The sequence below is a fragment of the Lycorma delicatula genome, chromosome 1, assembly GCF_047948215.1.
Source record: "Lycorma delicatula isolate Av1 chromosome 1, ASM4794821v1, whole genome shotgun sequence".
Taxonomy (NCBI): domain Eukaryota; kingdom Metazoa; phylum Arthropoda; class Insecta; order Hemiptera; family Fulgoridae; genus Lycorma; species Lycorma delicatula.
In genome coordinates, this window is record NC_134455.1 from 277,833,280 (window position 1) to 277,859,130 (window position 25,851).

Below are 25,851 nucleotides of genomic sequence, written 5' to 3' on the forward strand. Positions count from 1 at the left end.
TCAGAATTATTTTTTTAATCTTTATAGGAAGAAGAGCTAGGAATCTGGAACCAGTAAAAACAGTAGAAGAATTCAACAACGGTATGTAAAATTATTATCATTTTCATTAAGTGTTTTAAACATGAAAAAATGTATTTTCTTTGTTTAAATGTAAAATATGAAGCGAGAAGTATATATTTATTTATAAGACAAAAGAGAAAAAAAATTTATCGTATAACTTGTTTAGTACATTTTTTATTAATATTTTATATTTGTAAAAAAAAAAGACTGCTTCTTTCTGTATGGGTATTTCAATACCTATTCCCCAGAACGCTTAATATTTAATGTCCGCGTCTGGCCTTTTCGAATGAAAAAAACATTCTCCCATTTCACTTGATATTTTACAAGATAGCAAACTCGTTCTGTTCCAAGTGGTTGAATATAAGCCGATATGTATGAATACGAATACGATAACGGCCAATTCATTGCAGTTTAGATGCAAAAACAAACCCCATCTGATCAAATTTTCCCCAAAAAAGAATAACCACTGAAATACTTAGCATACTGAAAAGGCAACGTAGGAACTAAGTTTTGTTTTGAAACGAATGTTAAATTCCTCATAAGATTTAAAAAAGACTAATTAATTAAAATTAGTTTTTTATTTTTTTAAAGAAATTTTATTATAAGTAAAATATTTTTTAGGGAAGACAGGATTAGGATCAAAAAATCTTTTTTTAATGATGTCAATATAACGAACTGTTTATGATTCTACAGTTAACTCGTATGTTTGCAATCATAAAACCTTGTGCATGTTGTCCTACTTTTCCTGTAAGTATATTGGAGAAAGAAAAAACTGAGTAGATCTAAAAGAAATTTAGTTTATGCATCATAATATTAAGCTGCAAGACGTTTGAGTAAAAAGTATCTGTTTCGTTGAATGATAAAACTGATTATGGGATTTAGTTACGATATTTTGTTAGATCCTTTCAATTCTAATAATAATTCAGAATTTAACTTAAAATTTGCTGATTTTTAATAGTAATTTGTAAAAGTAATATTATGAAGTTTCATAGATTAGTTTCATAAGATTAAAGAATAATCATAATAAATGAAAAAACTATACATCTAATAAAGTAGGTAGGTATACAAATTACAGCTACGTATATTAATTATTAAATACTCTAAACGAATCTTAGTTACGTGAATGACAAATGTAAAGCCATAAAACATTCGTGAAATATTTGGTAAGTCATTATCAAATGACTTTCCAAATATTTCACGAATGTTTTTTTTTATTTTTAAAAATAAAATCATCCTCATTTGACATATGATATAAATCTATAAGAATTAATTATCTAAAAAGATCGTATAGTTTCATAGGAGAAAAATTATAAATTACCTTGAAAAAATAATAAATGAAGGAAAGTTCACATTAAGTTTATAATTTGTATATTCTAGACATTTAAGTAACCTAACTCAAAGAGAATTATTTTCCTGGTGCAAAAATTTATTTTTTTCAAAATACATCTAATAAAACATGTATACGTCTTTTAGTATATTTAAATAAAAATTTTTCAAATTCATTTAACCATCTTTGGAGATTTAAACAAAACTGCTCAATTAGAAGCAAAACTGAGAAATAGAAGGTTCATACAATCTATTAATAAAATTTTGATTACAATAATGGAGTATACAATTAAAGTAGTAAATAAGAATAAATAAAATATAATTAAATCAATTAAAAGTAAACATTTGACGCCTAATACAAATGAGTACTTTAACATGTTACGTATTCTTTTTTGGCATTGGCGGATACTTACCAGTTCCAATTTCTAAGAATAATAAAAATTATTACTCGTATAATATAACTCCTCTGGTGCATATACTGAAGGTTCATTTGAAAAGCTTTAAGCAACCTACATTTTAGCCATCTTAGCATGCTGATATGCACAGTTTATTTGACTTGGTTAACAAGAAAAGAATAAAATAAAGAGTGAAAACACGTTATTAAATAGGTTTTTCAGTAAGTATAGCATGCCATATTCTTTTTGGAGCTGCTATGCAAACTTCGGAATTACCTAATCTCTAGTCATTTACTACTCATACACACAATGAATTCGAAATGTATCAGTAAATTTTGTCGATAGGATAACGATACAAACAAATCGAATATATGACTAGACGAGAATTAGGTAGATGAAAAAGGAAAATGGAAAACATTTTCCATTCGTTATGACATTAATAAAGACGGGTGGTATGTATCACTAAACATTTATTTATGAAGTTTACAATTGTTCATATTAAAGTTAAATGTAAATAATTGTTCAACAAGGTTCATAGTTCATTTAATGAAGTACAAACATAATTTTAGTACGAATACAAATTTCGAATATACAAAACAAAATTCAGAATATATTAAAAAAATTTGATTTGGACACCACACGACTTCCTTGTATGCCTATTAAATTATACATACACATTTTTTAAAATGAAAAGTATCATTTAAAATTTTACTTCATTAATAACTTCTGATATTTTTTCATACATATATACATATATATATATATGTATATTTTATTGTTATTATTGGATTATTACTTATTGTAAATTTATTTTACAATCAGAGGTTAATAATTAATAATAAATCAATATAAATGAATAAAAAAAAGTAAAAAAAACAGATGAATCCTGATTGGAAGGAATGAACCTTTCCCTTATAAGATAAAATTTTTCATTAATTAAAATTTTTTCTGGCTATAACTCTGGAACCAATGAAAATAAACACCACTTATGATATATTGTTGAAAATCGCTGAATGAGGGCTTATTACTGCAGTTAAGAAAAAGTCAAAATCCAAAACTCCTAGATTTTGTGCTGATTTTGGACCGGTCGATTGCAATCAAAGGAAGAGTTGCATAATTAGATGTTACAATAGTCCTAAATCCAAAATTTCTACATCCAACGGCTAATCGTTTTTGAGTTATGTGAGATACATACGTGTATATACGTATGTACAGACGTCACGCCGAAACTAGTCAAAATGAATTCAGGGATGATTCACGGATGAACGTTGAAATCTGAAAACCGTAATTTTCCGCGATCACAATACTTCCTTTACTTCGTACAAGGAAGTAAAAATAAAGTTCTATGTTTAGTTGTAACAAATAAAATAGAATTTTTATAATTCTGTAGTTTAAGATTGTTTTATAAAGATGGTATTTATTGTTACTAAATAAAAGAATATAAATACTATAAATTTTAAAGCATTATAATATGAATAATTAAAATTAATATTTACCGTTACCTTTCTTACCGTCATGGAACAGTTGTTGATTAGCGCTTCATACTACATTACGTAACCAAAAATTAACAGTTTCTACGTCAAGTCACCGTCAAGGGATATATACTCTTACATAACGTTTTAATACGATTGAACTAAGACGAGCCTAAAAGAACAATGAGCTTTTAATTAAATGGCACGTGTTCTTTGTGTAATTAGCCTCCCGCTACATTTGATCTTGCTTTTTCCAGAGAAGAATTTCACCGTTCTAATAATACTCTCATCTCATACAGAATCTTATTTTCCACTTTTCTAAGTCACTACATTTTTTTTCTAAATGAAAGGAACGAAATATCTTATTTTATTTTTTACAAAGAAGATTTCCTTAATAACATAAATTTAATTCATTTACCAACATTTTAATAAGAAAATCTCACAATCTTCCTGTAAGCATAATGAAGCAATTCTTAATTAACGACTCTAAATGCTGACGGATAAAAAAAAATTTATTATTTTAAAAAATATGACATGAATTTATTTTTTAATTAGCGATTTCTATAATTTTGATACTAAATTTATGTTGAAAAAATGTTAATTTATTTCTTTAAATATAAAATAATTGTTTTTTTATCGCTCATCAACATAACTGAAATTAAACCAGTCTCGAATTTTCATTGCTTTATTAAATTTGGATGCTTAAAAATTCGTGATTCTAATTTTCCTCTAAAATCAAATTTTTACAATCTCCCATTTGCTACAAAAGTTTTGAAAAATTTTCATTCTTTTTTCTTTGCAAAATAATTGAATTTTTTCCACATTATGAAATAATGACTTTTTAGTAGACCTGGAATAGTGAATTATTTTATTTTGGAGTAAGTTATTGTGAATTTAAAGATTTTCATCTTTTATTACATATCCACTTCTAACATAATGTTCTAATATTGAATTATCATATTCTGATTAATATATTTTTATGTGTATATTAGCCAAACATTTCGACACATGCTTGTCTGCTCAGATTCGATGAGTGCTTTACAGACGATTAAGGATGTTCTCCAGACACCTTTGTGAGATTAAAAGTGTTATTTCTCAAACGAATTAACGTAATACAATTGTGAGCTTCTGCTGGATCCCCAGCCATATTGGAATTTCAGGTAATGAGCGGGCTTTAAGCTTGACTACCCTGCTCTAGGGGGCAAGAGATCGGGACACCACGGAACATCTCTATGTTCCGTGACCTCTGACCTCTGTCAAGGGAAAATTGGCGACTCAAAAGCGGCGAGTCAATGTGGCGGGAGCCGCATTGTCGGACCATGTGGGAGTTTCAATGAATGGGTGTTTTAATGAAGAGACGTTTCAAGGGGATCGTCGTCGATCGCCAAGACTTGCAGTTAGTCAGCAAACTAAGCAGCTATGATGTCGTCTGAAGTTGGAAGGTCTGAAGTGAAAATGGGTTTCAAAATCGGTTCTAAACTGAGCCTTGAGGAACATCCGCTAGATTGTTAAAAAATTTAAACAACTCCTTATTACAGTTAACCTATGAAAACGACATCCCAGTTACCTGCTCAGGATCTAGTAAAATGCTTTATGCAAGCTTATTTTCATTTTATAATGTAGACCACGTAATCAGGTTTTGTCGAAGACCTGCTGAACATCCAAACATTCTGCCGAACAATGTTTTTTCCCTTCCAAACACTTGTTGCCAAAATTAACAATGCTACGTGCTTGATCAGTAGTGAAATAGCCACTTTGGAAGCAAAACCAATGGTCAGGAATAACATTTTATCACTCTAAAATAATCCAAAGTCTTCGAAGGAAGAGTCTTTCAAAGATATTAGAGTGAATAGGTAATAGTTCTATATGAAGACGTATCGAACATTGGTCTACCCGGCTTCGGAATCATTATTACCTGCTACACTTTTCCTTCGGACGGGAAGTACATTGTATGAAGGAAGCTGTTAAATAGGTGGTAGGTTATATATAGGATAACCTTAAGTGGTAACATAAGTATCACTTTGTAACTGAATCAAATCCGGGAGTTTTCTTTAGATTCAGCTTTCTCCTGATTTTTTAAATTAATTTTGTAGTCATTTCAAGGAACGAGCAGCCCTATTCAAAGCTGTACTACCTTCAGGTCTCCTATAACATTCCCATCTCCTCCTAAGGCATCACTTCATAGTAACAAGATCAGTTAACAACTCTCTCGGTAGTCTGAGCCCTCCCGGCCCTTATGTCTCTCCTCAGGTGCTGAGATCCATGCTGCTTCCCAAAAATTAAATGATTTAATACATGAATTTTCAATGCATATTTTTTTCTACTGAGCAAAGTTATTAAATGTAAAATTTACGTATTTTTAATGAAATTTTATTTTCCATACAAATATTATATTTTCAATTAAGTACTATTTATTAACATTTTGATTTAAAATAATATCAATGTACAAAAGTTATATTTATATATATATAAACTTTTGTATATCCACAAAAGTTCATCAATAGATGTTACAAAGGAAAAACAATATAAAAAACGTACACAAACTCTAATTATAAAATTGAAAAACAAAAAATCGGATATTTTAAGTAACTAGAGATTACATGTGTAACATTTTAATTAAATAATGCTTTTCTTTTTCGTGTTTTAGTTTGTTATGTCTCCTATAGTCGGGGTTTTGTTTCATTCCTGTTTTAATGACAGAATACGTATTTACTCCTTATAATTACAAAAAATTTGCAACTTGGTTTAAAGTAACCGATAATCTTTCCTTCAATTCTTTGCTTCAATTTTATCTTTCACTGCTTCATAATATTTTGTTGACAATTTCAACTCCACTAAGGTTAAGACAAAAGAAGGTCACTCTAAAAAACCTCCACAAGATCTTGTCATCAGTTTTCAAGTGATTATTAATCAATGTTGCGATATACCGGGGGCTATGGTTGGTAAGCTTAACTCCATTTTTCTAGTAAATATTTGTGAATATATTTATACTGCATATACTGACGAATTTCAGGCCTAGTTAGTATTGACAGACTGGCAGCGATGGCCGAGCAGTTTGAGAGAAATATCTCTATGGGGTCTATCAACTGCCGCGGTTAACAGTTTCAACGAAGTAGGACTTTAAGAAAATAAACAGAAGTGGACGAATCTATACCACATTTGGATATACTTAGTTAAATGAACGAATAAATTCAAAAAGGAAAAAATATTTTCACCAACATATAGACTTGTAGTGAGAATAGAATGAGAAATTAATCGGGTTGAAGGGAAACCTACGTTGTACAAGCATATAATCATTTATTATTTAATTATGTAAAATAATAGTATTTTTTTAAATCTCTTACGGTATTATGATTTATTTACACAATAGCAAAAATAGGCTGACGCCCATAGTCAGTAGGATAGACAGACACTATTGAATTTTATAATATGTGAAAAATTTCGTACCTGAGTGAAAAGCAGACTCTCTCTCTGCTAAATATTATTATATTTAATAATATAATAATATTTACCTTTGTATAGAAGCATAATTTTAACTTATTAAAATCAATGAAGTGAATGAAATGCATGTTGGTTTGTAATTGCTATCTCCGCAGTCGCTCTAAATGACCAAACGTAAATCCCTAGTCATTTCCAATAATTCCGTATCTAATTCTCAAAAATAACTTGAAACTCATGTTATCTTTACTAGGGAAAAGTAAAAATTGAAGAGGTTTCCTATATCCTTATTCACTGAGCGGTGAATCAAATTTGTTTTCTATATAAAAAATCCAAATCTATCTATATGTATGTGGTTTCATTCTTACAAGCGACTTCGTCACACTGTTCATCATGGGGATTATCTGTATGGTACTATTGTTTACTAATATTAATCATCGAATCATATTTATCATCTAACTAGCTTTTACCCGCGACTTTGCTCGCGGTGAACCTTTAAAAGACGAGCAACTGTGTTATGTCTATCAGTGGCTTTTTGTCTGGACATAAGCTCTTTAGTTACATCCTGCCACGAAGGATTACAGGTAAAAGTTACAAAGAGGTCAGGCCTGCCATAAGTTCGTACATAAGCGAAAACGTCTTGAGTGTGTTCATGCAGATAACGGGGATTGTACACAAAAGTAGAAGGCAGAATAACCATCTTGCCTATGTCATTAGGTCGAATATTACCTCTGCGCTAATCGCATCTTGTAGATGAATGTAATTTTTAGCTCGTAATTTCGGTTTCAGGTTTATAGAAATGTAACGAAGGCGTTCGCTCACTACTATAATATACATATCTACCAAGAAGTGATGAAAGAGTTGCCTTGACCGCGAAAGGAGATTGAAGTCGTGCTCTCGAAGCATCATGTGATACGTATAAAAGTCCGTGCAGGAAAGGTTTTTATTGGGAACTGGCTGTCTTGTTTTTGGATTAATAACTGGAATATTGAAATGATATCCTGGCTCACCTTTACTGAAAATTAACGGGTACTGCAAAGCATCATACAATTCATGAGTATCGGCTACGCGTTTCAGCGTATTATCATGTGCCCGTAACACTATGTCTCGTGAAGAGCATGGGTCACCAGTAACCAAAACAGCAACTTCATTGATCATCGGCGCATTATAACGCCTCTCATGTGACGTGGAGTCCGATCAGGATGAATGACCACTATGTAATTATCCGGAGGCCAGTTTTCTATTGTACTTTTAAAGGTATTTAATAAACATAATTTTTGAAACTCTAACTTCTCGAGAATGATTGAAACAATTCACAAATAATAAATAAACTATGAAGTTTATTTACTACTACTTACGTATGCTATTATAAAGTCATAGTAGTAAAGAGTATAAATCAATGTATATAAAAAAATAAATAAAACAATTAAAGTAATAAAAAAGTTGATATTTGGATTAAATTCTCATTTTTGAGTTAAATTCTTTCTTTTTTTAAATTAATGATGATTTATGTTAGTAAAATTGTAGGTAGTCCAGATCAGTTGTTCCAAATTTTCAATTGTTGAAAATTCAAAAGATGTTCATTATTTATTTTTAAATGACACTTAAAACTCGTATTTCATGAAAAGAAAATGATTTTACGTTTGAATTGATTCCTCCTAGCAGTTGTATCCATGTTTCATTTCAACAGTTAAGTTTGTACAAAATGTTAACTTTATTATATTTATTTGTTTAATATCAGCTAACAGTGAGGTCAACTACTACTTTCCCTGACCGTACTAGTTTGTAAATTCGCATATTTTCAACAAAATTAAAAAAAAAATCGTGCTGTTTAATAATATAAGGAGATTTAAAGCAAGGCGATCAAGAAATCCAACATAAATTTCTGGAATATGTATAATAATTTTACATAATTCTGTTTCAATTGTAGAATGCATGAAATCTACCTCAATCTCGGTGTGCTTCTTCGATTAATATTTTTGCAATATTTATACATCTTTTTGTTTTACAACTTTGAAAAGAGCTATTATCACGTTTGGATTTTGATGGGACACCAATCCCTCCAAAAGATGGATTTATTTCATTATTATCTGAGTGCATTAATAAAATTGTATCTACAAATTTAACTACTTAAGACTTCGGTCTCATTTTCTCCTTTTTTATTTGTAAAAAAAATTTCGCTTTTTTCTTATTCTTTATAAATTCTCACTTTTTTGTTACTCTTATTAAATGAATTTGTCTCATACGTTATTGTTAGTCAGTCTTGTTCCATCCTTAAAAGACTCAACATGTTTATTACGAATGTATAATTAATTAATAAAATAATTTTTTATATATAAGAATTACAAGTTCAAAGATCATAATAAAAATAATTTATATTATAAACGAAATATATAGACTTTCATTTATTTTAATGAACCAGCGAATAACAAAATATTTAGAATAATTAAACCTAACCGAGGTATTGAAGCAAGGTGGCGTATTATTCGACATATTTTGGTCCTCCGGGCCAGATATAATCTGCAACTTTGAAGAATCATCATATTTAGTTTCCCAGAACTACTGATAAGACGTGAAATTTTGAAGAATCATCATCTTGATCTTCCAGAATCACGAATATAATCTGAAATTTTCAATAATCTTAATGTTTAACAAATTACTACAATAAAAAGGCTCGTAGCAATTTGATCTACAAAATCTACGTAATATATTTTTTATTTACTATTACATTAAATCTGCACTGTCTCATCGTTTATGTAGTAACATTTAATTCATTAAATATTTAATTTACTTTGTTAATAATTCACATTGTTAATTTAAGTTATTACTATTATTTATTTTTGATAGGGAAAAATTAATCAGACAAAGAGGGTTAGTAAAAGGGTTTGGCATATTTATTCACATTTATGATTCTTCAAAAGATGATATTCCCACCTTACTAATTAAAATAAGTAATCTTCTTGAATTGCGAAGCAGATTATGACACCACTCAATCAGAAATAGAATTGGAATATTTTGATGAGGTTTTAGCTTCGGATCGTATACAAGTCAAAGAAGACTTGTGTAATATAGAGTCCAACTTGCAAAATTTAATAAATAATAGTCAAAAACCATCTTTTCAATAATTTAATTCAAATACAACATTTAAACAAACAAAACTACAACAATTAATATACCTTTATTTAGAGTAAATGTGTTAGAGTGGCAACACCATTTTATTATGTTTAATGATTTAGTACGTAATAGAGATGATTTATTTAATATTAAAAAATTACACTAGTTAAATTCCCCTTTGAAGGATGAATCCTTAGCTACCATTAAAAATCTGTCAGTAACAAATGAAAATTATATTAATTTTCTAGAATTATTAAAAACGCGATTTGATAATAAATATATAATTGGAATTCACAATGCTGAGCGCATTTTAAGGTCAGATTCTATAAAAAGAAAACCCGTAGATACTTTATACAAATTTATTAAAGAAATTTTATCATATGTGATTTCGCTTAAAGCAATGCAACTTCCTATAACACATTTGAATTTATTGCCATCCAATTTGGAACATCAAAATTGGACTAAAATACCTCAAGATTATGGAAAGAAAAGTTGTTAAATCAAAGGTTTTCCCCTTTTAAAGACTTTATTGAAGTTATTCCTTCCAGACCACAAATTCTAGAAAATATTAATGCATTCACTTCAAACACGCAAGTGAAAACAGAAAACAAAACAATAACAATAACAATTGAATCATATCTGTTAATAAACGCTCTATTTTAAATCATAACAAATTATATAAAAGAAATAATGTCAGTTTTTAATCAAAATTTAAGTCTAAACAATGTTTATTTTGTAATTTACAACATTGTAAAGGGTTTTTAATTTTTTCCATCTATGAACTCGGAAAATTTTGAAGCATAATAATTGTTGTTCTATTTGTTTAAATAAAGGCCATTCTATTAATGAGTGTTGCTCAAAAAACTTTATATATGATTTGTACTAAAAACTATAATACAATCTTTCATATGGGCAAAATTCATCATTCTAATTTAGATGGCAATAAGCCTGAAGGTAATACTTAATAATCAATCAAAGGAAAATAAACTTTTGTCAACAACATGTGTAACACCAATGATACATATGGTAATCATCAACCATGTAAAGTCTTCTAGATTCTGGTAGCCAGGAAAACTTTCCCACATAAAAATTTTCACAATAATTAGGACTTAAACTTATAAAAACAATCTTTATCTCCCCATTTCAAGCATAAATAACTTTTTATCACGATCCAAATACAGTGTTACATTTACATTACCCTCTTGATAAAAGAAATTTTCATTTAAAGTGCAATGTGCTCTTTGATCTGATATATCAGGCAGTACTCCATCAACCACATTTGACATTTCTAATCTTAATCTTCTTCGTAATACGTTACTAGCAAATCCCAAATTCTAACCTTAAAATCTCACTCTATAAATCATGAGACTTTGCCGATAGTGAGGGGACTTGAGTGCTCAATGATACAGAGTAGCTGGATCGAAGGTGCAGCTGAAAGCAATGGAAAACTACAGCTGCTTTTTTCCAAAAAAATGTAGCTCTCTGCATTTTCACATAACAAAGATGGAGACGCCTTCCATGGTAAAACATTCCGGAGGTAAACTAGTCTCCCGTTCGGATTTCCTGGAGGACAACTAAGGAAGGGGACACTAGAAAATCAAAAAATGATACTCTATGAGTCGGAGCGTGGAATGTTAGAAGTCTAAAAACGGTTGGTAGGTAAAAAAACTTAAAAGAGGGAAATGGATAAGATAAATGTAGATAAAGTAGGAAGTAGCGAGGTTTGGTGGTAAGAGGAAAACGACTTTTGGTCTAGAGATTTTACAATAATTAACTCAGCTTCAAATAAAGGATAGGCAGGAATAGGTTTCATAATGAACAAGAAGAAAGGGAAGAGAGTAGAGTATTTCAAAATACATAGCGATAGAATCATTGTAATAAGGATAGAATCAAAACCTAAACCGACAACGATTGTTAACGTCTATATGACTACAAGCGCCCACGATAATGTTGATGTAAAGTGTGTATACGAAGAAATTGACGAAGTAATTAAACACATAAAAGGGGATGAAAATTTAATAATATTTAGAGATTGGGTTGCAAAAATTGGAAAAGGCAATGAAGGAAATATAGTGGGTGAATACGGGCTGGGCAAAAGGAATGAAAGAGAGCACCAACTTATAAAGTTTTGCATGAAGTATAATTTAGTAATTGCCAACACCCAGCTTAAAAATCATAATAGAAGAATACACACTTGGAAAGAACCAGGTGATACTGCAAGGTATCAGATAGATTATATCATGTTTAAGCATAGATTTATAAATGAAATCGTCGACTGCAAAGCTTACCCTGGTGCAGACATTGAAAGCGAACGTAATTTAGCGATAAGGAAATGTAGATTGGGGTTTAAAATCCTGAAGAAAAGGTGTCAGATGAATCAGTGGAATTTAGAGAAGCTTGTAGAAGAGAAGGTGAAGAAGATTTTTTTGGTGGACATCGCAAGATGTCTGAGTGAAAAAGATAAGGTAGAAACTGTATAAGAAGAATGGGAGAATTTTAAAAAGGAAATTATTATATCAGCAGAAGCGAACTTAGGAGGAACAAAGAGAGCTGGTAGAAAACCACGGATTTTAGAGGATATATTGCAGCTGATGGATGAACGTAGAAAATATAAAAATGCTATTAATGATGAAGAATGTAAAAGAAAATACTGACAATTAAGAAATATTATAAACAGAATGTGCAAACTAGCGAAAGAAGAGTGGATTAAAAAAAATGTTCAGAGGTGGAAAGAGAAATGAACATTGGTAAAAGAGATTGAGCAAAGTTAAAGAAAATTTTGGGGTACATAAATTAAATCTAATAATATGTTAAACAAAGATGGTACACTTATTTATAGTACGAAAGGAAAGGTCGATTGGTGGGTGGAATATATTGAAGAGTTATACGGGGGAAATGAATTAGAAAATGGTGAAGAGGAAGTCGAAGAGGATGAAGGGAGAAACAATATTGAGATCTGAATTTAAGAGAGCATTAAAATATTTGAATCCTAGAAAGGCTCACAAAGGGATGTGTAATATTTACCAAAATGAAGAATTTCCGTCAGACTTCAAAAAGAGGGTTATAATCATCATACCAAAGAAACCAGATGCAGATAAATGTAAAAAATGCAGAATAGTTAGCTTAACTACTCAGGCATTAAAAATCTTAACTAAAATTCTGTACAGAAGAATTGAGAGGAGAGTAGAAGAAGGGTTAGGAAAAGACCAATTTGGTTTCAGGAAATTATAGGGATAAGGGGAGCAATTTTAACGCTCAGATTAATAGTAGGAGGAAGATTAAAGAAAAACAAACCAACATACTTAGCATTTATAGACCTAGAAAAGGCATTCGATAACAGAGACTGGAATAAAAGTTCAGCATTTAAAAAAAATTAGGGTTCAAATATAGAGGTAGAAGAACAATTGCTAACATTTACAGGAATCAAACAGCAACACTAATAATTGAAGCACATAAGAAAGAAGCCGTAATAAGAAACGGAGTCCGACAAGGATGTTCCCTATCCGTGTTACTTTTTAATATTGATGTATGTATAATTTTTTTTAAACAGTAAATTACTCGTTGATCTATCTGGTTTAAGCCTAAACTATGGTTTAAAATATAGTTTCTATTTAAATATCCATGTGATACTTTTTTATAAATGCGTGTTTATTTCATTATGCATGATTGCAAATAGGCGTTGAATAAAAATAAAAAAAAACTTCGTAAAAAGGAAAAAGAGAAAATGAAAATAAAGGTCACGAACAGATCTATGATAGTACAGTAAAAGAGACGTAAACGTTGAAATCCTACGCTTAGCGAAGGAAAAATGTGAAAAAAGAAAGAAACTAAAAAGCGACTTTGTTCAGGTGAGTGCGGAGCTAGGAATTGTAGTTAAAGGAAATCTGAGTCTTATCGATCAGGAAAAGTTGGAGCTGCGGTGATCAGAAATTCAGAAAGATATGGAAGGAGGCTGGCAGGTTCGCTTACTCCGATGGCCATCTTTTATTCATGTCCCTAGAGCCCTAACCTCCCTTCCATCTACCACCCTCCTCGACAACCCTAAGTGACGATCTTAACTCGGCTTGAAAACTAACGCACGGTCGAAATCCTCTCTTGACCAATATCGCTTTTCTATTATTATTTTTTTTTTGTTTGTTTGTTTGTAATTTTACTTTGAATAACGTTCATAAGAGATATGCAAGTTTTAAAATAATACACGACTAAACAAGTTTGGAATAGAGAAGGGATAAAACTAAAAACAATATTAGCGTACTTATGTTGGACGTCAAATTTACCTTAATAGCAGTGTAATTATAAAAACTACGCATGAGGAATTGATACGTTTTATTGCAGATTTGAATATATATATGTTATATAAAAACACACATAGGCTCTATATATTATATAATGCCGAGAAGAAAGAAATAGGAGTAATTATTATCATAGCATATCCTTTTTTTATGCTACTTAAGTATAGCTTTATAATTTTCTTGTAGAACTGTCCTTTCTAATCATTTTTAATCAAAAAATTTTTATAATTTTAAATTTTTGCCTTAAGATGTAAAAAAAAAATTTCAAGAGTACTAATACTACTACTAGTAGTAGTAGTTGGAATAGCAGTACTAATGAAAATAGTAGCATAGTATTTTTGGGTTTATTTTAATATCATCAAAACAAAAATAAATTTAAAACCATTTTAATCATTTTATTTCTGATATTAAATACATATTTCATTGTTAAGCTAGACCTTGTCTAGATAAAGGCAAATTATTAAATATAAAAACAAATACGTTATGTTAAAAATTACTGAAATATTTATAAAACTTTGGCCACAGAGAAAAAGATTTGCCTGTCTTTCTTTAAGTTTAGCTAAAAAGTGAATTAAGTAATCAATTAATTGGAATTGCAAATCCATACAACACCTTTTGTGGATACATAAAGATGTTTCTGAGTTTCCAATTTTTTTCAGTACGTTATAAGTAAAATAAATAAAAAAATAAAATAAAAGTATTTTTTTTTATTTATTTATTTTTTTATTTAAGTAACTCCCCATGGCCCAATGAAATGAGTATGTTATGTATGACATATAAGTGAGGTAGGACGTGACATCTATGTCAGCTGTAAGGATATATAACATATGTGGACATACATAACACGTAGTCTTGTACAGACTCACGCCAACCATGCCTGAGACATATGGTTAATTAAATCCCACATCATTTATTTAACTCTGTGGTGGTCGCGATACTTTTCCCATAAAATACACCGGTATCCACTGTCCAGTATTCAAATCCGCAAGAAAGCAACCGACTTTTTCCAAACATTAAACCTCAGAACTTTAAGTTTAAAAAATCAGCTGTTAAATAATTTCCATTGACGAGTTTTACCGTTAGACCACTAACAAAACCCAAAACATAATAAATAAACAAGTGGTACTTTCTAATCTCTAAAAAAAACAAATACCAGAGTTTATTTTTCTAAAAAGACAAATGGTAATAAAAATTATTAACTAAAATAACGAAACGATATCACTTTAAGAAGTCTAAGTTAAAAGCAAAAAGTTAGATATAATCACCTAAATATGTATTTTTCTAACAATATCATACATATCTCTTTTTCTGTCTAACAACTAAAATCCAGTCTCTTTGCATAAAATTGGATAACAAGAGCATCTATCTCAAATAAAAGAGGCACAGTGTAAATTTTGAATTATTATACAAATATTTCCTACACAGAACAAATTAAACATGATGAAAGGTTAGTTTTCACAGAAAATTATAAAAAAAAAAAAATACGTTTTTCTAATGCTCTCTGTATCTTCCTTGAGATAAAACTTTATTTTACTCTACCGGACTTATTGGCAAACAATTAACGCATCATGACTAGTAAAAATGGTAGATAAAATTTATTCACTACAACTAACCAAAATTTTCTTTAAAAACTTTAAAGAAAAGATGTTTAAAAATAGTTTCCATTTTATGTGTGGGCGTGTGTGTATTCGTGTGCGTGCGTTCACACGTGATCGCAATACACAAATTTGTTATCACTTTTATCATCTCAACTAAGTTACATTTAAAAAAAATAAAGTTATATTACTATATTTTTTCACGATTGAAAAGGGAAAATTTTCATAATCTTTCAATTGAAAACGTTAAATAATATTTAAAAAAAATAACTTTAAGTAAACGTAATAGGATTTGGGAAAGGGACTAACTACCGAAATCTATCGTGAGGTACACCACAATTTTGATCTGTGGAATTCTCGAGTAATGAAGTTTTGTGGGAAGAATGGTTATATTTGAATGAAACGTTTTGTCTCATCCAACAGGACTCTTACAGAAGTTTACATATAATACCACTCATATCTACAATAGTAAATCCTTACTAGATTACAATATTTAAATAAGTTTAATTTTAACTAAACGAATAATGTACAATTATTTCTATTATAATGTATGCACTTCAACGTAAATAACTCTTCTCCAAGTTAAAACTACAATAAAACTTGAAAAAAATTAAAATTATTCTTGTTACTTGATGTAAAATAACATTTATAAGGTATGATTTCTAAAAGAAATTTTTTCAATAAATTGCGAATAAAAATATTAAAAGTAGATGTATTTACTGAGCCCACTACAACCTTATAACAAAAATGAAATTAAAATAACTAGATTATAAGAAAATTTAGTCTTTAAATCTCTTAAAATCTACCTTACAATAATTTTTTTTTTATAATTTATTTTATTTTTATTTTTTTTTGGGGGGGGTTGAATAACGCCTAAGCGTTATCATCGCCCAGAATTTTTATTAATAAAGGGGTAAAATAGCTTCAAAATAATAAAACTTATAAGGCGTAAAATTATTTTAATCATTTTAAAAAAATTTATTAAAACTAAAGTCAAAAAAGTGGAATAAAACTCAAAACTAATATCGCAGACGAAGTCTTTAAAATATAAAAATTAATATAATACAATAAAGAAACTATATAAAACTTACCTAATTCCGATAGGTAGTGCAGAAGTCTCCCTTCTGGGATAATAAAATTAAAGACATAAAACCAAAAAAAATCAAAATTAAAAGTAAAGGTTAAAAATTATCAAAAACTCTTCTAGCATAAAAATATATATAATATTAAATTTTTTGCATAAACCTGGTACTATGCAAAAACAGAAACATCAGGTCCAAAATGTCTTTATTATTATATAAGATATGATGGATGTTTCAAGGTAGATTAAACATACGACGCAATGCCGCATAACATATGCAGTCTATGAGAATGTGGTGCACAGTCATGCAGCAGCTGCATCTTGTGCATAGGGGTGCGTGTCCTCCTGACATTAGGTTCTCGTGTGTGATGCTCGTATGTCCTCTCGGTAACCGGCAGAGGACCACTTCCTCACGATGAGTTTTTCTGCAAGAGGAGTCCCATGGCAACACTGAATCTTTAATCCATCGGAGTTTATTATCGACGGTAGTCGCCCTGTCACTTTGCCACCTTGCTCTCAGTGATTGTTTTACACGATTGATAAAATCAAAGGTAATAACTCGGGTGGTAAAAGGAGGTTGAATACACGCTTCTTTGGCAGCATAATATCCTTGTTCGTTACCTGGAATCCGTACGTGGCTGGGGAGTCACTGCAAATAAGAATGTTTCTATATTTAGGGTTAATGATATTTAGAGCCTTATTTATAGCGAGTAGTTCAGCGGTGAACACACTCGTAATACCGAGTAGTCCAAACATATAAGTTTTTTCATTGACAACAAAAGCACAACCAACGGTATCATCTTGTTTCGATCCATCAGTGTATATCACCGCGTCTGGGTTCGTATTGGTGAGAATACACTGAAACATTTGCCGGAAAACAGTAGGTGGTGTTGATTGTTTATCGTATGTTGTAAGGTCAAATGTAAAATTTACAAGGTTTATTCTCCACGGAGGATATGAGCACGGACATGGTGGAAAGAACGAGGGAGGGTCAACATTTACATGCTGCAGCAGACGTCGGGTACGGACACTCACAGGCCCAGTACAGCGTGGACGGTCCTCAAAATTAGGATTCCTAAGAACTGCGTCAAAAGCCGGGTGATTTGGTAGTCCTTTGAGACGGGCAAAATAAAATAACAAAAACTGGTCTTGTCTATCCCAAAGCGATGGCTCGCCACAGTCTACAAGTAAGCTTACGATAGGGCTTGATCTAAACGCACCTGTGGCAATCCAAAGAAAAGCATGATGTACACGTCCAGCATTTTAAGCACGGTTTGACGGTTTGTCCAGCATTTTAAGCACGACACAACCGTAATCCAAACGGGAACGAACAAGGGAATAGTAAAAACGAAACATACATGACCGATCGGCTCCCCAGTTGGTGTTGCTAAGGACCCGCATCATATCTAAAACTTTGAAACATTTTGTCCTTAATTCCTTTATATGTTTGATCCAAATAAAACTGCTATAAAAAAGCAAACCTAGAAACTTGACGTAAGGAGAGATAGCAATAAGCTCTCTGTACAGAAAAACCTGCTGAATATAAGGGATTCGTAGGCGATAAAAGAGTACACATTTCGATTTGTTGGATGAAAATATGAAACCAGTAGTTCTGGACCAAGCCTCAAGGGGAAATATAGTGTTCTGTAGCAGTCGCTCTGCGGTGGGAGTTGAACGGCTCCCAATGTAAATAACAAAATCGTCAACGAATAGAGAACATGAGACAGGAGCCTGTACACAGTTGGTAATGATGTTTATGGCTTCAGAAAGCAAGGTGGCACTTAACACACTACCTTGAGATACTCCATTTTCCAAGACATCACTGTCTAAAAGTGAATCATCTACACGAACATGAAACGTTCGGCGATTTAGGAATCCCCGTATAAATGGTCAATGGAAGATCGTCCTTGTCGGAAACCACACTTTTCCGAAGAAAGAAAGTCATGTTTCTCCATTTACCATGTAAGCCTGCGGTTTACCATTCTCTCCATTATTTTACACAACACGCTTGGTCAAGAAATAGGGTGGTAGCTTGACGGATCGGTTTTCTCTTTACCAGGCTTTGGTACTGGTATAATAAATGCTTTTGACCAGCTGGGCGGAATGACTTGTTCGGAGAATAAACCATTGTAAATATCCAAAAGATGTTGTAGTGCTGATTTAGTAAGGTGTGAAAGCATACAAAGGCGAACGTTGTCTGGTCCAGGGGAAGTGTCACGTGCGTTCTTAAGTGCGTGCAACAATTCTTTAAATCCGAATGGAGTGTTTAATTCACCAACCGAATCACCAATTTTTAACGCCAATATTTCTGTCTGTGCTTTGTACCTCTAAAATTCATTATTATATGATGAAATGAGAGGCACCGAGCGGAAAGATTTTGCTAAAGTATTTGCTACAGCTGAAGATGATGAAAGGAGTTCTCCTTCATCAATGAGACCGAGAATAGAATGCCTTGGCTATCTGAAAATTGCATGGATTTTTTTCCGCACAGTAGACGTGGAGATTGTGTTCTTATATTACGTCCATGAATTCCTCTTAGCGTTCAAGAAGACCCGACGCCATACCGCTCTAGCCCTACGGTACAAATTTAGATGTTCAGTTGTATGCTTTATTATTTAACTGCTTAGTACTGTAATAAATATATATATTTTAAGATAAAATTATACAAGCACAAATAGAACTCATTTAAATATGTTTAGAACTCATGTATACGTTTTCGATTTATGTCGTTCGCAAAATGGCAGATATCGACAAAAATATTCTTACGCCTATTAAAAAAGGAAAACCAAACTTAATTGCTTTTTATTGAAAGTGAGTTACAGGATTTTTTGCAAAAGACTGTGCAAACCTATCAGTTTTAAATTCCAATTACCTGTTAATCGATTTTCGTCAGATCATTACTTAACCGACATTGTAAAAAAAAAAAAATAAGATAGCAAAGAGACAAAGAAATAGCAGTTATCGCAAGATTAAACAATTTTTAGCAATAAAGATTTAATCTCTATCCCTGTTATGTACTGCCAGTCTTCTAAATAGTGCTATGGCTTGACAAAGCCCGATATCGTTTCATAGTAATGAAAACACTTTTTTTTTTAGTAATTTAATAAATGATTTTTTATTAAATGATGATATAACCCTTTCTAATTAAGTCACAAGGTAACATCATTAGTATTTTAGGTAGATTTCGTAAAAAAGTTACTTATTTAATGGGTACTATAATTCAACTTCCGGCAAATTTCGACATATCTTCGTGTTTCAATCCCACAGACTCCAAAACCAACGTCATTTTCCAAAATTTATATGTATAAATTTCAAATATTTATGGACACGATAACTGCCGTAATTTTGTTTCAATTACTATAAAATTGATACGTAAAATATAACGACCCAAAATCTCGGTCAAGTTCGTTAATGGGGAAAATCAAACCATGGGAGTGGAAATGGGAGCGCTTTTTCGAAACTAATCGCCATAACTTTCTTTTTAAGTAAATATCGAACTCATTTAAACCTACTATTCTTTGGATAAGCGCCAAAAACTTATCTAAATAAAGTTTGTTGATATCACCAACCACTGGCCCAGGGGGTGGATAAAATGGGGTTTCAAAGACAAAAAACAATCTTACCTTTCTTAACAGGCACAGTATCGAATAGGTAGGTTTAAAGTCGTATTCCTCTAAACAATATCTACAACTTTTCTCTGAAACAATTTTTGATATGACCAACTCTTGCGGCAAGGTATGACCAAAATGTTGCTGGAATTGTAAGAAGACGGGGCTTGTCGTATGCTAAGCATGTGAAACTTTATTTCACATACAACCTTTGTCGTATTGAGTAAATTTGAAGTTTTTCTTTACTTTAAGGTGGAAATCTTTTTTATCCCCTTCTTAGCACTGGTGAAATCCACCCCCGCCTTACGGCATACCGAAAGGGATTTTAAACGTTTTAACAGCATCACAGTTTAAATCAATTGCAAGAGTTTGGTTAGAAACAAATAAACCGTTTAGGGAGAAGGCGTTTACAGATGGCCGAGAAGTACTCCTTAATTATGTTTATAGAAAAACGTAATATAGAACTACGAAATAAAAGTAAATTTTATCAAATCTTTGTAGGAGTTTGACCACAGAGACAAAAAGTATCCTGACTTTCTTTAAGTTTAAACACTAGCAAAAATTGAATTAATTAACCAATTAATTGAAGTTACAGATTTATACACCTTTTGCAAAGAGACATATGAAGACGTTTTCTGAGCGTTTCCAATTTTTTTTGGGTAAGTGTTAAGTATAATTCAAATATTAGCATAAAAAATCTTTTGATTTTTGATTATTGAATTATCGATGTTTCGTTAATTCAATATTTACTCACCCGGCAATACAATAAAAAAAATATACGCTTCCAAATTCTAGACATTTATTTTGGGAAAAATAGGAAAGATAGGTAAAGAGTCAGTATTCGGTCATTTGAGGATCAAGCTATATCTAAAAGAATAAAAATATGATTTAAAATTTTAGATTAGATAAGTTTCTTTTAACTGCTTATCTCGTCTGAAAGAAAAAAAAAATCATTCTTTTAATAAGTTCAGTTAAATTACTTGCTTGAAGGCAGGAGCAGTTAAACAATTTTTAATTATAAAAATGAAAATTATGAACATTTACAAAAAATTCTGTAACATATCTCGCTAATATATGTTCCAAAAAACATTTCTTTACTTACCATTGTCTATTTTAATTAAATAATTAGGTATTGACTAAAGGGAAAGAATATCGTTATACTATCCTTCTTTCATTGCTTTAAAATAAATCTCCAGAAATATTACTCAAACACGATATATAATTTTATTTATTTATTTATTATTAAAAACTATAAGAATAACGATATTTTTAAAACTTAATTATTATGTCATTTCAGTATTTTGCTTACTTTTTAATTTCTGAATTATTCTAAATACTTTTTCTTGAATGATCTGAAATTTGTATTAATTTTCTTTTCTCAATAAAGGAAGTCGATTGCTAATGAAATACTTTACCAGTGCGGTCTACGTCTAGTAATTACTAGCTGAGGTCGTAAAGTGGTTTATTAGTGCCATTATTTTACAAACGTTGTGTTAAAGTTGTAAAAATATCAGAAGGTTAAATCGAGATTCCTAAAATATTATTATACTTCTTTAATTAACCACTCACACAATTAACATGTAACAGATTGAAGTCTTATAAAGCCGATTCATGGAGAAGATTTCTTTTAATATTCATAAAATTCCGAAATTTTTAATTATTTAAAACATATATAAAAGTGAATAATTTATATTTACATCAGGTGTCTGATAGTAAATAAAGTAGATTTTTAAAAAAAATCCTGTAATCAATATAAATTTTACATCTCCAAATAATAGAATAATAGGGTAATAGAATTTTCACGCACAGAAATAGTATCCCTAAATATTTTGGTAAGTAGAAAATCATGTGAGATATTATAAAAGTTATTCTTACACGATAAATTTGATTCAGATATAATGCATTTCACTTTTTGAACTTATATTGCCCCCATTAAACTGTAATAATATAATGATAGCCTTTTTAAAGTAGTTAAGTTACAATGTAAAAATAAATGCGTAAGTTAACGTATAAGGAAAATTACAACTAAATAAATGTAAAACATTAATCATTTTGATAGAAATATTACTAATTATATATTTAATAAATACTGTATAGAAGTTTTTTAAATAAACGATGAAAATATGTTTCACATATAAGTTGAATATTGTTAGAAATAGCTGATACTTTTTTTTAAAAGATTTTTTTTATTTAGGAGAATAAAGCGCCGTTTTTAGTTATTTATAATTTAAAAAAATTCCATGTCAAAAGTTTATTTGACAAAGATATTTTTTAATGATTATGAAAAGAAAATTATCATTCCTAAAATTTCCCAAAATAATAATAATAATATCCCGAAGGATAAACTTAAATTAAGGATCCGTGATAATATTATTTATATTTATTGAATAGATAATATTATGCTAATCAGTACTTTTGTTAATCTCAGTGTATAGCTGGATGTCGTTCTATATACACGAACGACACCTGTGACACCACATTAAGTTTAATATCTTCAATAACTTAACAGAATTAAATCTATATTAAAGTAATAATTTAGTTGTGGCAAAAAAGCATGAACGTTTAAATTGATCCATCTTTGAGAAAGAATAGAGGAATTCATAAATTACTAGCGAGGGTTTAATGCCACAGAGTATATGGCCAACTTTGGAGAAATGTTACCCCGAGGGGTACCTTTCTTGCAATGATGTAGGGTAAAGTATTATTCTTAAACTGGTAACTAATAAAAAGTAGATATAAAGCGTTGAACGGGGAATGAGAATCCAGGGGCAACGGTAACAGCGAGCGGTTGTCTTTATGGGCTATTTGCATCTGGAGCGGTGACTATTACTCGGGACTTCTCTTATTTATGTCGCTTCTGCTGCCACATTCTCGCTCCACAGATTTCACTATCGGAAAAACCTGCTCAAATCGTGTTAACCAATGAATACATCATTCATATAACCACTAAACCAACCTATATTCTAAGCATTTCACACATAATATATTTATTTAATATTGCATTATTTCAAGTCTTTGTTGCAAATAAATCTTTAAAAGTTTTAATTTAATTACCTAAATAAGGTACTGCTGAAAAATTTCACCGTTATAAATATTTATTAAGCATTTAAAATATAAGTTCTGAAACATATTTTTTCTTCTTCTTAGAATCGAATTTAGTAATGCATTCAATTACTAGAAATTACTTTTAATTCAATTCATACAGATTTTTCAAAGTTTTAAGTTCTATTTATTGAACAAGAAACTAATACAAAATTATAAATTGTATTTTTATCATAGTAAAATTCCATTGCAAAAAGTTTCACTCGGGTCGGCTTTTTAAAATTTAATTATTTGAATATGTTGCAATAGTATTGTATAATATGTTAAATTAAAGAACCAGACTTAGCCTTAAATCAAAAATTAAGGAAAATTTTATCGCCATACTACACGCGCGCGCGCGCACACACACACACAAACAAAAAAAATATTTTAAATACAGATATTTTGATTTCTTTATTATCTGTTACATGCAGTGAAGTAGTAATAAAATTATAATATCCTTTTTTGTTATTTATTTCTGTATTAGAATACTAAGTAATATCTCAGAAAATATTTTTTCTTTATCAAACTACAAAATCAAAGATCAGGTATTTTCTTTCTTTGATATTTGTCCTTTACATGTGAGTTACACCTAAATATATTATAGAAGATATATGTAGAGAAAGTTTTCATTACATCATTTTTACAGTATTTGTTTGTTTCCTCATTCTCATATGTCAAAAAAAGTTGTTATTTTTAAGAGGTTGGTAGTTTTTTAAAGGATGATATTTTTTCTAAAGGTTGTTATGATTCCAAGCATATTTTTTTCATGTTAACATTTATGCTACCTACCTTGCTTAATAAAATTAATTGCATAAATATACCAAAGAGTTAAGTTAAGGTTAGTACTACGGTATTACTCGGCTAATTAGTAGTCCGATAAATGTTTCATTCTAGCGTGTATACTTTATTTGTAGGGGTTTTTTCAAGTGACAACATATTGTGAATTTCAAGATATTATGGAACTTTATCCTGAAACACAGAATCACAAACTAAGACAATAGATATCCTCATAATAAAGAGTCGTTTATGCGAATAATTCAATAGTTGTATTTCTATTCAATACCTGTAATTCGATAGCTGTTACTGTGGGGTAACCTTCGGAATGCGGGAATATCTCCTAGTTACTTTCAGTGCATGCACTATCAGCAGTACGGCCACATTAATAACAACTACATGCTTTCTTACAAATGTGATAAATGTGCTGAGAGCCGTAGGACTACAAATTGCCCTAATGTAGAAAACCCTGAAGTTTTCTACATTTTCTTTCCAGGGAATGACTTGAATATGATTGAAGAGGATGAGGCGAAAACTAATATTCACTATCAAATATCGTCTAAAATTGTGGACCCTTAGTGCCCTCGAAAAGGGATTGAAGAAAGCAGTTCCGCCGCAAAGTTCTTAAAGGTAATTTTGGGTTTATTGTGAGTCTTGGTTCCGACAGCATGGTTGAGGTTGTCACCACAGATTCGCAGGTAGCTTCTGTACTATGGCAGATGGTGCCGGTTTTGCGTCCCACCAAGTTATCTCATTCTCCCGTTCCTGCAACCGATTTGAAATTATAAAATCTTTTCAGGATCTCCCGATGGAGGATGGTAACATCGATGCCTGAAAAATGAAAGCAATTACGCATGACTTAATTACTAGACTTCGCAGATAGTCTTTAAGGCATGATCGATGTTATCTGGAGGTTTTAACTGATTCAAACTGCAGGTAAAATTGTAATTACAGCGTACGAGTATTCAGCCCTAAACAGCTACGTGTTTGTTTAAACGGACTGCTTCCTTTGGTTTGGGTAATAATACTTTACTAATAATAACTTTACAATCATTTATTGCAGCCTTAAAGAGATTTCTATCTCGTAGATGTATCACTAATCAAATCTCTGACAACGGATCTAAGTTTCGCTACACTAGAAATATCCCTTACAATTTGTATCAACTTTTCAACGTTCATTCATTTTCAATTAAACAGAGTAAACATTGTTCATTTATTCCACCTGCATCTCGCCATTTTGGTGGTTTATGGGAGAGTGCAATTATGAGCGTTAAATTTCACTTGGGTCGTATAATTGGAAAACTATTTTGAATTTTGAGAAGTTATATACAGTTTTAACTCAAACTGAAGCTTGTCTCAATTCTCGTTCTTCTTATAACTATAGGTAGCTGGTTCAAATCCGGCCCGGAGGACCAAAATATTTATCGAATATTATCCGCTTATCAGCCTTCATTTTTCATAATTTTATTACTGTAATACACTAGTTTAGTTTTCTATTAAATAAAATACATTATTTACACTTGTTGAATATTAGTTTAATATGTCTTATTAATCATTTCATGTTTTATTTATATTTATGGTTAATGTTATTTACATTTTTGTCCTTTATTTA

General features: G+C 30.5%; 1 protein-coding gene across 1 annotated transcript in view; it reads left to right on the plus strand.

Moving 5' to 3' along the window:
* LOC142318316 (lachesin-like) overlaps positions 1-25,851 on the plus strand; it is a 470,857-nt gene that overhangs the window by 201,038 nt on the left and 243,968 nt on the right. Inside the window, exon 3 of the mRNA XM_075354889.1 lies at positions 28-81. Coding sequence (XP_075211004.1) covers positions 28-81 — 54 coding nt within the window. The remainder of the gene's footprint in view (positions 1-27; positions 82-25,851) is intronic.